The following is a 16,602-nucleotide window of genomic DNA, read 5'->3' on the forward strand; positions in this document are numbered from 1 at the left end:
AGCTATGTACTGGCCAGCGGAGATATATCAGCTGCTGTGCGGGCAGCCATGGCAGCTCCCACTACGCAGGGACATACTGTCCCAAGCGGGGGGGGCGATCTTTCACCCACACCCAGAGCGCTTGGCTCTATGGGCCTGGCCCGTGAGTGGTACAATCTGAATACAGTGTGACATGAAGCTGACCCTGGCAGCTGCCAAGCGAGCCAGTGGCACTCATGCGCTATCTGTACAGTCTTCATGCACTCAGTTTGCCCCAGGGCAAACAGAGTGTGGTTGAAGCCCAACCCTACCTTTATCTTAAGGCGGTTGGTTCAGGTACCACATTTGACATTGAGGCATCCTCCCCGCCACTGTATTCCTCCGGGGAACAGCGGCCGGATTTGCCGTGTCCAGCCCGTGCTTTACGCACGTACAGGGACAGATCAAGGGTGCTTCGTCATAATGACCAACCCCTTGTGTCCTGGGCTAACCCTTATAAGGGCAAGCCTGTTACTAAGCAATGGCTCTCCCACTGGTTTGTGGAAGCAATTGCTTTGGGGCTCATACGAGTCAGAGTTCGCAGGCACCCTCGGGTCCGCGAGCTCTTTCGACTCAGGGTCTGGCTGCATCCTGGGCTCTGTCCAGGATGTCTCCCATCCAAGACATTGGTGCAGCGACGAGCTGGTCCTCGCCGCTCACTTTTGTCCGCCTCTTAACAGGCTGGACGTTCTGCTCCCAGTGTGACTCAAGCAGTGCTGGGCACCTGGTTGAGTCAGAGCTCTACCTGTTAAGTTCTGGTTGGTTTGGTGATTTTCGAGATAAGTTCGTCTGACAATACGGGAGCTACAATTTCCCATAGTGAGACATCGAACGGAGTGTTATGAATGAGAACTATAGGTTACTTACGTAACCCCAGTTCTCAGAGTAACATGAAGTGAGATGTCTCACCAGACGGCCCTCCTTGCTATGGTGAAGCGAAAAGAGGTGCTTATTTTGAATGATGCATGCGTCGTGGCGCAAGCTACTTATAGGGGGTGAATTCCCTGACGCTGACGTCAAGATCACAAGCCAATCAGGATTGGCGTAATGAGATTGATGCTTCTGTTTGCTCCGCGATGAGGCGCATCCCATAGTGAGACATCTCACTTCATGTTACTCTGAGAACTGGGGTTATGTAAGTAACCTATAGTTTTAGGGCCTTCTTTTGTAAAACTCCTTCATGTTCGGAAACTTTGTTATTAGTGTTTTTGGCTTGTGACATTAAACTGTACATAACAATGTTATGTTCATTGTGAGTTGCCACAAAGTCGTGCTAGCGTCGTTGTTTTTAAATCTGACTGACAAAATCTGAAGTCCGGACCTCATTTTGAAGGATTAGAACTATGACTGTGGGTCTGCCGTAACTTTAAAGTCATTCAGAGGGGGGGTGGGGTGGGTGTCCTCTCTTCTCCTCTCCTCTGTGAGGAGCTGCTGTAGGGGGGGGGGTGCATGCTGCAGGACTTCCCGTGTAGCGGGTGTCTGCAGGATCGATAATGAAATCCAACATTCAATGTTCTTGCTCATCTTCTCTCTCGCCTGCTCTATACATGCACGCACCACACGTACCCCCCCTCTCTCTTAAAAGGGATAGGCTGGCCTAGTCAGCTTTATCCTACTATTACAGTATATACAGTAAAACATCGGCATCGGTAAAATTGTTACTCCAAACATCAGCACTGGCAGACATTTTTGATATGGGATCATCCCTAATATCATCGTTTTGTTGTGTTTTCATTACGTTTGAGAACAAAGGAAAAACTAAATTTTAAAAAAGATTTAGTTTACATATGGACTAGGATTTTGCGTAGCATTTTAGCAGTAAAGACAGACTATAGCTCCCTAAGGGATTGTCACCTGTTTACATGTATTAGAGCGTACATTTGAGTAAGTATCCAATGATGGCACTAAATTAAAGTTAAGGGATCACAAAAGGTTCATCCTAAGGGGACTATGAATGTTTGTACACCATTTTGTGACAACCCATCCAGTAGTTGTGAAGATATTTCAGCCTGAATGAAAGAAGCGAACCAACATCCCCAGCGTTTGACTCTAACAGAAAAACAAAGATATCAAACCCAGATGTGCAGGACTTGAACATGTTGTTATATATTATGAAAGACACTGTGGTAGATTCATTGATTCACAATACAAGAACTTAACAACCTGGGACTTACCATAACCTTGAACTTTTTAAAACACCTTGTAAGGTTTTGACACTAGCTTCTTTTATACCTTCTTGACAAATCACAATGTTCTGCACTGCCAGCCACTTAAGAGAAACTGGAACCTGCATTTAGTATAACCACAGGAGTGTAAAAATATAGTCTCTGGGAATTATTCCCAGGGTGGTTGGAAAAGCCAAAACAGAACCTGTTTCAACAACTTTACATCCAATTATATTTTGTCAAGTTCCTGCAGGAGAAAAAACACGATATACCACACCAATTTCCACTGGGATTGTCCCATTTTGCGACACACCCAAGCTTGTTCCAGGAGTTATTTTATAGACGTAGTGGCTTAACATCTTTGTATTGTAACATACAGGCAAACACATTGACATTTAAACACATACTGACCTGCCCGATGGTGGACGAGTCGCACATGGCTGTTGAGTATTGCCGGTCAAGTTCAGGTGCGTTGTCATTCAGGTCCAGTGTCTCTATTGCAACCAGAACTCTTGACACCTGGCTGGGATTGTCTGAAAGAGCCAATCAGAAACAGGCAGTTTACAATACAGCCCTCGAAGATGCCAGCAGAGAACTGTGTTTGGAAATAAATGTATGAATACAATTCCCCAATGCAACAATCAGTAGTGTTTTACCACAGAGGTGCCATGTACTGTATGCACTCCATTAAATCCATTCAATTGACCTCAGGTGGGATCAAGCTTTCCGGTCTTTGTCCGGAAACTTCAACAGCACTCGTATCACATTAGCGAGAACAAAATTGGCGAAATACACAGCAGCAGAGCATTTAGTTTAATTTGGATTGTGTTACAGCTCACAGGCTCCCAGCTGGAGTACCACTGCTGCTCCCATAGCAGTCACATTTTTCCACATCAAACTGTTCCATTCTTAGCCAAAGCATCTCACAGCGTCAAGTGTGTGTTTCGAAGAAAAAAGAGAGAGGGAGCTGAGGAGGGATGTAGAAAGCAGTCAATCTGCATGCAGTCACACAAGAGTGAAGTTTAAACGGATTGGCAGAGGGTGTCCCATACCCAATTCACTTGGATACCTACACACACTTGAACATGAAGTTCTCACAGCCAGGCTTGAAACGCACTCTGAGCTGAACATTCACCATTACATTTTAGGCTGCTCTTGTGTAGGGCTCAGGCAGGATCCTGGCTCACAAGCACCCACATCCAGTCATTTATTTAAGCAGCCGAGCCTGAGACACACTGGGCCACACTTTAAATTAAGACACACACACAAACACTCCCACACCATGTTCTTAAACCTAGAGCAGTAACACTGTGTCACAGATGACAGCGACTGCTTCCAGCCCCTGAAAAGCTGAAAATGAGCTCTCGCTGTAATGCTTCTGGGTGCTCTGGCATGCCAGTGGCCATGGCAGGCATGCCAGGACTCCTACTGCGGTTTATGTCAACTGTCTGTTTATTAGATCGAGCTCATTATTCAAGACAGGTACTAGCTGTGCTGCCATCCCAGTCCTACCGACACCGCCCCCACGAGGAGCCCTGAGTAGATTTAAGTAGAGATTAAGTCTGTCCAGAGCAAGACTTGGCAGGAAAACAACTTCCTCTCCTTGAACACAGCAGCCATCGGTCAGCATTCTCCATCAATATTCACACTTTTACACCAACTACTTTGATTGAGTTTTCAAAGGGCTGAGACAGGGATCCCTATAATGGATTGGGACCTGCCAGGAATGACTTTTAGAATGTGCCAGGAGACTCGTGTTAATTAAAAGATATCCTGACAAAAAAATTAAAAGTGGTTGTTTGATGATGCCTTCAAAAGTGACCCGCATGTATCAGCATTTTGTGATCTGGCACCCTTATCAGAAGAAGGCAGTCATTTGTAGTGCTTTCTTATAAGCATCTGAGTGTTTTCTAATCATACAACACCATCAGGCTTCTGCACAAAAACCTCAGATTTGGTTATTGGTACAACATCTGTTGACAGAACCTGAACAAGTAGCATTGCCAACCAATGATAATCCCAGTTGATCTTTTGATGTGCTACATTTTGATGGTGTCAACAAATCCAATCAAAACACCAAAATCCAATTGATCATCATAACAAGTATTCTCAGTGTATTCAAAGTCTAATATATTGTCTTTTTTGTACCATAGAGATTCATTGTTTTCTAAAATGGCCATCCTTTTTGATTAGTTGATGTGTTTTATGTCCATATCGGGAACATTGATCTTGAAGTCTATTTTGAGTCAGTCCACTATTAGGTTTGCAGTTAGTTAGGGGTGTTACAAGTGTTACTGGGTGTTCAGGCATACCAGGATTCCATTACTTGCCAATCACCATGGCAGTAAATTTCCTTTTTTTTAAAGAAATAAAACCTATTTGGTTCATTTTCTACTATAGGAGCCCAGGTTCATCGAATAAAAATACCTTAAGAGAGCAGAGCAGAACAGAGGAGCAAGACTCATATTGCTCGAATAACGAAACAGAGTGGACCAACAACACAATGGCTGATATTAAGGAGTAAAAGTATCAAACATTTAAACCCAGTGTTATGATGGAACCTGATAATGTTAACAAGGTGATCTGCCAATGGTTCTGTCCAATCATTGTTGGGAAACATCCCGCCCTGCAGAGAACACTCGACCGGAGAGGCCAATCACACAGTCATCCGCCGTTAAAATACAATTAGTTTCAACGTAATTGTCATATGTTTTCCTGTAAAACATCTGGTGTTTTCATAGGGTTTGTAACATGTGGACAAATATTTCTATTAATACTCACTGGAGTTATTCCGTGGCTGAAAACACTTCCCAACAATGCACTATTTCTCTTGTTCGAGTGAGGTTTACCAGAAGCTATATAACTCCCAGCTGTTAAATAAGATTATTCAGCCATTTAAAAGAAGGAAACTATATATTCATGACCTTTTAGGGAAACAATGAGCTTGGAATGAGTGCCACATTATGGAAATCGAAAAGCATTCAGAGAGGTTAGTTTAGCTCTTCTTTGCATTTGTTGACAACAACAAATATACAAAATTGCCATCCATCTTGTTTTAAACAAAACACGTTAGGTGTTTTGTTTCTCATGCTGTCAGTCACTCTTCCTTTTCCCTGCAACAACTAAATGTCCCCAGGGGATCTTCAAATGGCTTCTAGGGTTTTTACCATTTTGAATTGATGTACTTAACAGGACCAATACCAAAACGTGTTGGTTTATTAACACACAGAATATCTTTGTTTCAAAGTCTTGATCTTGGAAACAGCAGTTGACAAAACAACTTAACCGTGATCATGATTGAAAGCTCGAGAGTATCTACTAAATAGACCATGTGAATGTCCTTTAATCTGTCCCCCTTTGTTCATTTGTTGTGTCTTTACTGATTGAAACATAACCTTTGGGTTTGTAGAAAGGCCTTGCCTTTTATCTGAAAGGTGTTTACTGTTCTCTGTAAAGCACTGTTTGCGACCAATTTGTCGCTTTAATTCTTTGTTTCCAGTTGAATCCTTATGAGAAGAGGTCTATCGCAGCATTCGATATCACACAGTATAGATCAATTGATCCTCAGGCAAGCTGTAACAAACTACTTGTGGTGCCAAACAGCATTCCCCTCATGGCTTGATGATTCCAGTGCTAAGCCGCTTAGTGGACTTCATCTCACAGTAGATACTGTGCTTTTCAGTTTCCGTACAATTTACACTTCCTCAAATCTCTTAAACCCTTATGCTCATCAGTGAGTGCAGGTGTCAGTGGTAGAAAAATGTAGGTTTCATTGAAGACTTTTTGCTCAAAATAACAGTAACAATCCAATTGACAAGCTCTAAGGATATCTTAGCGTCAAGTGAGAGCGACCTCTGACCTCTTTGCGTAGCGATGACAGTAATGTTGTGCCAATGGTCGCGTTCGCGGTCCAGCTCCATGGCGGTGGTGATGAGGCCGGTGTCTGGGGTGATACGAAACAGAGCCTCTGGGTCTGACTGAGGATCAATAGAGAACCTGAAGAAGAGAAAGTAGGGTGGGAGGAGAAAGATAGTTGTGTTGAGAAAAAGTTAAATGAGGAAGGGGCAGAGAGAGGTATAGAAAGAAGAAGTGACGGATAGAAGAAAGCCGAGATGGCAGTGGGGTGCAGAGGGAAAGAAGCACACAGGGCAAGTGTGTGAGGGAGCGATAAGGAAGTCTGCTTTCAAATCGCCAAATAATTAATATAGGGAGATTATCGCGTCTGATAGGAGCTCTTTTGAAGTGCCACAGATTATCTAAATATCTCTATACATATACCAACTGTCATTCCTCCCCACACGCTCACTCTCAGCACTTTTGCCCGTGCTAATTGGGACACAGCTTTACAGGCAAATCACTCGCCCTCCCAGACTAAACCTACTGCAAACAGAAGAGAGAGGATAGGACCTCAAAAACGTATATGGCTACTGTCAGATCAAGGGAACATTGAGTGAACATTTGGTTATATTCATTTGGTGAGCTGTTACTGTTGTGTTTTGTTTCTTTTAGTTGAAAAGCAAAGTTTGAATTCAATCAAACAACTCTAAATCCCTCGCTTCAAACAAATCCTCTCCTCAAAAACATTAAATAAACGGGAAAAAATGAAACTCTTAGCACCAACTTGTCTTTGGTTTTTCAATCAGCAGCTTTGTTGTGGATAAAAATGGAATTTAATATTTGTATACTTGTGCTTTGGGATCTGTGCTTTTTCCTTTTTTCCCCTGAGAGTTAGATGAGATACGCTCAATGAAGCTACAGCCTTGGACAGAGATGGGCTGGCTATTTCCGTCAGTTTACAATCTTTGTCCAAAGCTAAGCTGACCAGCTATTGGCTATAGCTTCATTGAGTGTATCTCATCTAAGTCTCAGGGAAATAAAGAAAAAAGCACAGTCACAAAAAAGGCAACAAATAAAGGTAACAAAAGAAACCAGCACCTCTAAAGCTCATTCATTTTCAAGTTGTTTTAACATGTACAAAAAGAGCTAAGCTAGTTGGCTAGCTAACCCATAACAAACATATTAAAAACAAGCATAAACAAAAGTTGTTCTGAAGTGTTATATAATATATGAGGACAGATGGCTATTACTGTACCTGATATTATTGGTAAGACCAGTATCCGGGTCTACAGCGCTGACCCGGCCCACAGTGCAGGCTGGCGGGCAGTTTTCAGAAACATCCATATGGTATCTGGCTCTGGAGAACCTCGGAGGCTCGTCTGCATCGAGCACTGCTACTCTGATGGAGGCCCGGTCCTTGAAGGGGCCTCGACGCAAGAATCGAGGATCCACTATGGGGTTGAGAACCTCCACAGAGAAGGAGTAGGAGCTCCGGCTCTCATAGTCAACAGGCTGGGGAGAAAAATGGAGAAGAGTTAGTTAGATGGGTTAAAACATTTTAATATGGAAGCATCTACTTGTGTAAGGTTTAGAAGGGCATTGTGAAATAGGAAATTGTTGACACTTTTTGGTGGCAAATAATGCAAATTACCCATTTTTGGTTCAAAGTTTCACACAAAATGTTCTACAGAAGACTTCAGAAGCAGAGAGATGGGAAATAATGAATTATCCCAACAGATACAGTAACAGCTACGGAGGCTAGAAAATGGTAACATCAAAAAATGATTTGGAGTAAATAATACCATGGCTACCTTGCATGGTGCAGCGTTTTGAATTTTGAAGTGTTACTTTGAAGGCTGATGTGGGTGGATGCTTAGATGTTTGGTCTGTGTGAAGTAGGAGAGACATTCATGAGGCGTTGATGCTACAGCATTGCAAATGAGATTCCCGATGCTCAAAGAGTTGAGAGGCTTCTTGAGAGCCACGACAATAAAGTAACTTTGATATTGCTGTTCATGTCGGGATCTTCTTGACATGCTAAGACTAAATGATATATAGCTTTGGGCTTTATTGTCAGGGTGTTGAATGAAGAGGCTGTATTCCGAGGAGCAGTGTGAGATTAGTGCTATCTACAAGCAGCACAGATGGATGGAAGCATGGGGTGTTAGGGATATTTACGTTGAGCATTGTGTGGTGTTGGCAACACTCTTGAAATTGCGTTGGTAGATACCTGGCAGGTAGTGAGTAGATTGTTCTATGTTACAAACATGTTGGTAGGAGTTCTTTCAGACCTCATGTGGGAGTAAAACTTGCTTTTGTGAACATACAGAATGGATTCAGGCATTGTCGATACATAGTTGCCATAAGCAATATCCTTTCCTACTTAGAAATTGAAAACAGAACCATTCACTGCATAAGGAACACCCTTGTTTAAAACATCGTCTCAATCTCCATGGCAACTCAACGATAACAATAGGGACCTGTACCTGGGAAGCGTTAAAAATTCCATTGTATCCGAGCATCTTCACAGGTATAAGAGATTTCATTTGGGATTAAGGCTCAGGCCCCAGAGATTGTTAGTTACAGAGAAGTTATGAACCCTATTTGTCTGAGGTGTCTGTGTGATTTCTCCCCCGCATTCCCGCCAGCGGGACGCCTCTGAAGCGAATAGATTGCCTCTGATCAGGTTTCACCCTGAAATACACCTGCTGTTGATTATATTTTGAAACATGTTTCGGTCTGGGTCAGAAATACCTGTTTGAAGTGTCGGTGTGTGGGCTTGTGTGCAAGTACTAGTGGTTGTTTTGAGCCCGGGTGTCCTGAAATCCTCCCTCAGTGTGTGTCCTTAAGTAAGTGTGCATATGAATCCTCTCAGTGTGATTGGCACACAGCACCATGTTGGACAGAGGATAAATAGGCTCCCTGGCTATGCTAAATATTCTCTGTCAGATTCAAACATGGAATAATCATTCTGAGGATTCCAACAGCAGTGGGAATATTGAAATCCTTTCACCCGAGCGCTCTACTTCCTTTCTGATCTTCATTTTTCCATTTATTTTCTTATTCCGAGCCGTAAACACCGTTACAGAAAATCAGCGGTTTTAGAAAGTGGTGGATATTGATTAAAGATTACGCAGACAAAAAGGGCGAGTTAAATGACATCGAAATGTGGGCAATTTGGACCATATCTCTGCAGAAAAGATAAATAAACAAGAGGAATTGTCCTGGGGGATGAGAGAGCGTGTGTGTTCACGAGGGGTTTAGGTTGAGTAGACGGAGGGAAAGGGATCTCTAACGGAGACCCCATTACAGGGAGAGAGAGACAATCTGTCTGAGGAGGAGAGGTGTCACTTACACTGTGAGCACACACTCATCACCCCCCCTCCCTCCCCTCACCCAGCACTCCATCACAGCAGTCCCCCCCCCCTCCTTCGCCACCTCACACACTCCATCACCAAACCCCCACCCATCTTTTTCCTCCTTGTGTGTGTGCGGTTGGGACCAGTTCTGACAAACCCGCTCATTGGCTCGCACAGGAAGCACTTATCACACAGCGACTCCACTGTTGTTTTTATGTTTTTTTCTGTCTGCTACACGTCTGTGAACAGATGTGAATGTTCCTCACCAATGTTTTCACCCACAGTGCTTTGCTGGAACTTGCACACAAACACCTTAAAGAGCAACTTAACACCTCGTTTTAGCTCGAACAGGACCTTTGCATAAATGTGTTTGAATCCTGACATGCACCATCCCCCTCATTACCCTCTGATCACCGACACATATCGTTTCCCTCTCCCGCTGTCTTACTGATGAGTTCCATCCATTTATAGAGCCTAGATCATACATCTGGCTGTCAAGAAATACAACAGTGGATACTAGGGATGTGTTGCTGTATATAAAAGGACATATTGATATAATGTTAATAATACCATAGCTGGGAAGTAACTAAGTTACTCAAGTACTGTACTTAAGTACAATTTTAAGATACTTGTACTTTACTTGAGTATTTACATGTTATGGTACTTAGTACTTCTACCCTAATACAATTCAGAGGTACATTTTGTACTTTTACTCCAACATATTCTATACAATCCAGTGATGGCTCACGTTTTAGCAGGGTCTTTGTCACCAGCTTAAATTGATAGTTGGACAGTGACCTCAGTCCTGACACAACCCCACCCCCGGTCAAAACTAGTTCACTTGATGTAGAGGCAGTAGTTCTACTACTGTAGTCTACTGCTATTCTGCAGTTTCAGTTCTCAATCATTAATACTCCACAGTGTCCAAAGTGCTGACAGCTCTGTAAAACAGGACCAGGAGAGATGGTGTAATAACTCTGCAATGCTACAAAGAGTTACTATTTAAACAAACTATTAGTTTCCATGGGCGTCTCCATGTCTTTTACCTATTTTTAAATGCTAAATATGCTGTATGTGTCAAAGACCAAAACATCACTAGATACAGCCTCCTTATCTATTACCTGCATATCATTATTCAACACCTTGCTGTTTTTAACTGGTGTTTAACAGACTTGATTTTGTGCTATTGTGATCAAGCAAGCCTTGCACATAGAGGAGTAACACACCCTCGTATCTTTTGTTAATGTTGCCACCCACACGCTCTCCAAGTATAACCTTCTCCTGTCCTGCAATGCTCCTTGAGTCCTTTTTGAAATTCAAATGTCTCCATTAAAAATTCTTCACAGTTAGCAGAAATTGATTAGCTAACCTGCATGGTAGACGAGAGATACATAATACATCTCTCTCTTCTCAGGGAGGACGACCCATAGGCATGCACGCTCTATTGAAAAAGTGTGTGTGCGTGTGAATGTATGCATGCATTACAGTAAACGTACAATACTGCAGGGGGAGGCTTCAAATCCCGGAGGTGGCGCCTCTGCCTGACTTTGAATACATGATATAAAATGAGAAGATGTGTGTGTGCCACAGATCTGAGTGTGTGCTCAGCACCCTGCTGTCCTTGACAGCTTGAGTTCTTTCTAGATTTTTTGCATTCTAAATCAAGATCATACATCACATTTGTCTGATGACAGACACAGCTTTGGACATCTCTGCCAACAAGCACCACGGCAGAGTTGACGGAACAAAGACGCTTTAAATCTCCCTTTTGACTTTGTTCTTCCTCTGCCGCCCTTCCCTCTGTCACTTGTCTCTTGTCTTATTTCACTCTCAGATGTCCCATGTCTTCCTTGTTTTTTTTCAATTTACGAGCAAGAAATTGGTCTCTCTTTTCCTCTTTCTCTCTGCTTTTTTTCCCTTCTGAGGAGATTAACGCAATCTCTCCTCCGCGTGAGAAAACAAACACAGATAATCCTGGGCGCGCTGCTGGCGTGTGACCGAGGATTAGCCAGCCGTTTTAAGTGAGAGCATGTGGAAATAATAATAACGGCAAACTAACATGCGCGAGCGAGCTTCTCCCCCAGGTAAGAGGAATGAAAGGCGCACAAATAGCAGGCTTACACAGCTCGCAGCATCCCCGAAAGAAAAAAACAACCTCAAAAGGGAACCTCCTGAATCGGGATACTACCGTTAATGATGTTGTGACATGCCTTGTGTTGAGTCTACTGATCCGACTGTGTTACATTCATGCTGTTAAATTCGGTACACATGTGTAATGAGGTGTTGTGGAATCGGGGCTTTGTCATACTTGGCTTTTAAAGTTTCTTCTCGCAATCAAAACACACTGAGCCTTTATTATTGAATCAACACATGTCTGATTTGCTCTTTAAATATCAGCGTCCTTCAGACTTTGTGCGTTTTTTCCCTTTCTTCTAATTGCCCATCATTGTAGCCGCTGATTGGCTTCTGATTAGTCAATTGATTTCCCTCAACCATCAGCCATGAGTTTTCATAAATTCGAGCCTCTGGCCATTAGGGGGCACTGCTGCAGAGCCCTGTTTAAGGACTGGAGAGTGTTATGCAAATTCTTCAATTACCTGCTACTTACACTGTGGCCTTGCTCACATGCTGTATCAAAAATCTATTAGCGGCAATATGTACAATCATTATCAGCAATATGTAAATAACAGAGCTGACCGGGCACAAGGGGGGAAAAATACACTAGAAAGAAAATAACATAGAAAAAGAGCAACTACTGTACACGTCAATTTAAAATGCATGGAAGATGAGTCAATGTGTGTGTTGCTATGTGGCGGATTTTCTGTACTTGTGTATCTGTATGGATGTGTTTGTCTGTATGTATTTTGAAATGTGTGTGTGCGAATTGGAATAAGGCAGACCTGAGTCAGAGGCACAAAACAAACAACACACACGGTCTGACATGGCCTCCAGACACAAACCAGAGCGAGGACGGGGCGAGGAAGCTATGCAGCGTGGAGACTGTACGTGTCCGTGTGTGTTTGCATTTCCCTAGCCCTGCATCTTTGGACATGTGTGGGGAGATCAGAGGGGAAGAGTGAGACAGAGAGAGAGAGAGAGAGAGAGAGAGAGAGAGAGAGAGAGAGAGAGAGAGAGAGAGAGAGAGAGAGAGAGAGAGAGAGAGAGAGAGTATAATGAAATGCAGAGAGACAGCGGCTGATGATGAGAAGTGGGGGTGAGGGTGGGGATGGTGGGGGAGATAGAGGGAGACTGTGAGAGGGAGAGAAATCTTTTTATTGCTGGGGGTCTCGGCGGGACTGACAGTAAATAAGCAGTGATAAACAGCAGGCAGCTTCACTCGGCACCCTGACTCGCAGGCTGTTAATGACCCAGCTTCCCTCTTGCGCCTTACCCTTTTTTCTCCCCCCCGCCCTCTCATAGGCACGTCTTCATCTGTCTGATTCTTTCTGTCTGCCTTCTCCTCCATCTTGTCATCACATATTCTTCCATTTAAACTCCTAACTCCTTCCTCGCAGCTCTCCGTCTATTGACTCTCTTTCTTCCTAATCTGCTGTTAAACCCCCCCCCTGCTCGGCTCAGACTCCCACCTCCCATCTGACACATCGTTCCGAGGTGAGGACGAGCACCGCAGCATTCCTTTTCCTCGTCTCGAAAAGAGCAGCTCCTCTTCCCTTAATTCCCCACAGTTTAAATGCAGAGCCGCAAAGTCAAGTGTGTTATATTGATGTGTGCCACAGCATATATATCTCTCTGTGGTTTAATGGTGCTTGTGTAGGTGTGTCTCCATTCTGTGTATCTCGTAGTGCCTGTGTGTGTGCAATCTCAGATCAACGGTTAAAGAGATTCAGCACACAGCAGCTAGATGACCAGCAAGGTCAAGGCCAACTCTGTGGCAACACACATTTTTTCCGCTCAGAAATTCCTTCCTTCTCCGGGGGCACTCGGATTATCTCTTTCCCTGTAAAGATTCTTCACATTTTCGAAAAGCCTGCTTTGGACGCCTGGGCATATTCATTTTTAACACACCCTAAACAATAGCATGCATGCATAAAGTAAAAATAAAAGGCAGTTGTATTTATTTATTTATGTAATATTGGATTTATTTAATGTATTTATTCATTTTGGTTTTGCTTGTTTGTGGAGTGGAAACTCAACTCTAATGTTACGCTTTGCTAGTTTTTAATTCTATTCGTTTTTGCCAATTTTACATGCTTTTCATTAGTTGTGCTTGGATTCACTGGGAGGCTAAATTAAGTTTTTTTTAAAATTGTATTTAACCTTTATTTAACCAGATAAAATCATTGAGATAAAATCTAATTTACAATGCTGACCTGGCCAAGAAGGCAGCAACGTTACACATTACACATAACACAGACATGTAAAATACAGAGAACACAACTAAGTAAACAAAAGACGAAAAGCAGTCACTACATTGTGCACATTTGGGACAGTAAGAAAGGTGCAACTTATTACTGCAAGAGCAGCTGGTGGTAAGGACCTCAGACAACTTCAATTTAAAACAGGCTATAGGGACAAGTGTCGTCAGTTTAAGGTGTGATTGAAGGTCATGAAGTGTGTCTCAACCCCACCTCAAATCACAATTAAGACAACTTCTAATCCTATTCCAATTCAAATTCTAACGTCTTCGTAATCTTTACTCATACATTTCAGCCAAATCCCTTTATCCCGATTCCTCTACCCATTGACCCCTTCTTCCATTCATCCCTAGATCACTTTTCCCCTCCATCCATCACTGCTCTTATCCCTTCATCTTGACCCGTATCCCTTCACCCTTCTAGCCATGGATCCCTTCAACACTACATCCTTTTATCCCTCACTCATCCCTTCATCCTCACCCAAATCCCTTCATCCCTACATCCCCTAACAACCATTCACGTTCCACTCATCAACCCCTTCAGCCCTACATTCCTCACCCCGCTGATCCCTTCATCCTCAACCACAACCCTTAACCTGTTAAGCCCTGAGCCTGTTTTTCAGGTCTCAGGCTCAACAAAGACATTCCCAGAACAACTGTGTCACTTTGAAATGATTACTGATAATCCATCCTTCCATTTTTATGTCAACTTCGGAGTTTTCTTATTAGCTGCTACGATAGCCACCAGAGTTATCGCAGCTTCCGGTTCCGGGGCATTCTGGCAACGCATCACTCATTCACCAATGGGTAATGTTTAGATGGATTGTAGGAACTTCCCCTCGATTCTATTGGCTCTAACGGTTAACCCCTACACCCATCAATCAGGGTTTCCGCTAGGATTTTTTCTCGCCGGTCAAATGTCCGGACAGAATTTATTTTACCGGACAAATTTGAAACTTACCGGTCATGTTTCAATAATAATAAAAAGAATTGTGTAGCAGAGTTTCCGTTAGCGGGTAATTACCGGATTAGGACCGGATATGCTGATGTTTAAAACTCAGTTAATGGGAGTCATTTTTATATTGCTTCAGTTTATAATCGTAACAGATCGGAAAAATTCAGATTCATTTTTCAATAAATGATTCCGCAAACAACAAACAACATAATTATTACATTCAAATAAACTACTTGTAGTAGATGAAGTACATTATTCAAAAGTTTAAATTAACTTTGAATAATAACACGGGAGAAACGGATCCTCTCTTTTCCTCTCTCCCTCCCTCTCTCCCCTGACAGCCCGTCAGTTTCTCATGCAACTCACTAAACAGTGGGCGGGGCTTCAGGTGATTATGCAGCAGCTGATCTGATCTCTCTCTCGCGTCCTGTTACACTTCATTCGCGTTTATGTCCATATCGATCAGATCCAGCTCTCCTGGTCGGCCTTTATAGAGAGCACAGATCAAACTATTAAGAGTGAATATCGGCCGATAATGATCGGCGGCCAATCGATAGGAGCGTCGGACATTTTGACCGGCAGGTTTTGAATTTACCGGTTTTTATTACATTTTACCAGCTAAAAACTGGTAATTACCGGCTAATGGAAACCCTGCCATCAATCCCTTCATCCTCAACCACATCTTTTCATACTTTCAACCGACCAACCTTTCATCCCTACATTCTTCACTCACCTCATTCCTTCATCCTCACTCACATCCATTCTACTCTGCACCCATCAATCCCTTCAGCCGTACATCCTTTTATCCCTCACTATCCTCATCCTCAACCAAATCCCTTCAACCCTACATCCCCTCACAACCATTCACGCTCCACTCATCAATCATTTCAGCCCTACATCCCTCACTCCCCTTATCCCTTCATCCTCACCCACATCATGTTATGCCTTCACCCGGCCAACCTTTCATCCCTACATGCCTAACTCACCTCATTCCTTAATCCTCCCCGACATCCATTCTACTCTCCACCCATCAATCCATTCAGCCCTAAATCCCCTCATCCTCACCCAATTCCCTGAACCTATCGATCCCTTCATCCCTACATCCCCTCACAACCATTCCCACTCTACTCATCAACCCCTTCAACCCTCACTCCCTTGATCCCTTCATCCTCAACCATATCCCTTAACCACTACACCATCTTCACCCACATTCTTTCATGCCTTCACCCGACCAACCTTTCATTCCTACATCCTCACCCACATCCCTTCTACTCTTGACCCATCAATCCCTTCAGCCCTACATCCCCTCATCCTTACCCAATTCCCTAAACCGATCGATCCCTACATACTTTTATCCCTCACTACCCTCATCCCTTCTTCCCCTTACAACCCTTCACGCTACACTCATCAACCCGTTCAGCCCTACATCCCTCACTCCCCTGATCCCTTCATCCTCAACCCTTAACCCCTACACCCATCAATCCCTTCAGCCCTACTTCCCCTCATCCTCACCCAATTCCCTGAACCCATCGATCCCTTCCATCCTCTATACCAGTCTGTGTATTCCCTCTATTCAACTTGAGAATATTTTCTAAATGTCGCACTCTATGGACCTTCTGGGGGTCCCATGATCAGCTCGAACAGAAATTGGCCTGAGACGGTACCGCAACCCTGAGTCTCCCACTGCCTCGACTTCAACTTATCCTCCTAGACCAGCAACAGACGTAATTTGTCATCCACCTTCATCACCCTCTCCACATCTATATATTCCAACTCATTAAATCGTTAAATATCAGATTGTTGTGACATGGTCCTTTCTAAAGAAATCCCTTTTAAGCCCCGGACACACCAAGCCGATTTTGTCCATCGATGGATGTCAGGCCGACGATGAGC

The 16,602-nt window shown here is 43.5% G+C and overlaps 1 protein-coding gene across 3 annotated transcripts in view; it reads right to left on the minus strand.

Moving 5' to 3' along the window:
- LOC117545475 overlaps positions 1–16,602 on the minus strand; it is a 186,147-nt gene that overhangs the window by 21,427 nt on the left and 148,118 nt on the right. For all 3 annotated transcript variants that reach the window (XM_034215259.1, XM_034215261.1, XM_034215260.1), the window contains exons 7-9: positions 7,276–7,532; positions 6,043–6,179; positions 2,595–2,716 (exon numbers count right to left, since the gene is read on the minus strand). In XM_034215259.1, coding sequence (XP_034071150.1) covers positions 2,595–2,716; positions 6,043–6,179; positions 7,276–7,532 — 516 coding nt within the window. The remainder of the gene's footprint in view (positions 1–2,594; positions 2,717–6,042; positions 6,180–7,275; positions 7,533–16,602) is intronic.

Source organism: Gymnodraco acuticeps, unplaced genomic scaffold (assembly GCF_902827175.1).
Source record: "Gymnodraco acuticeps unplaced genomic scaffold, fGymAcu1.1, whole genome shotgun sequence".
Classification (NCBI taxonomy): Eukaryota; Metazoa; Chordata; class Actinopteri; order Perciformes; family Bathydraconidae; genus Gymnodraco; species Gymnodraco acuticeps.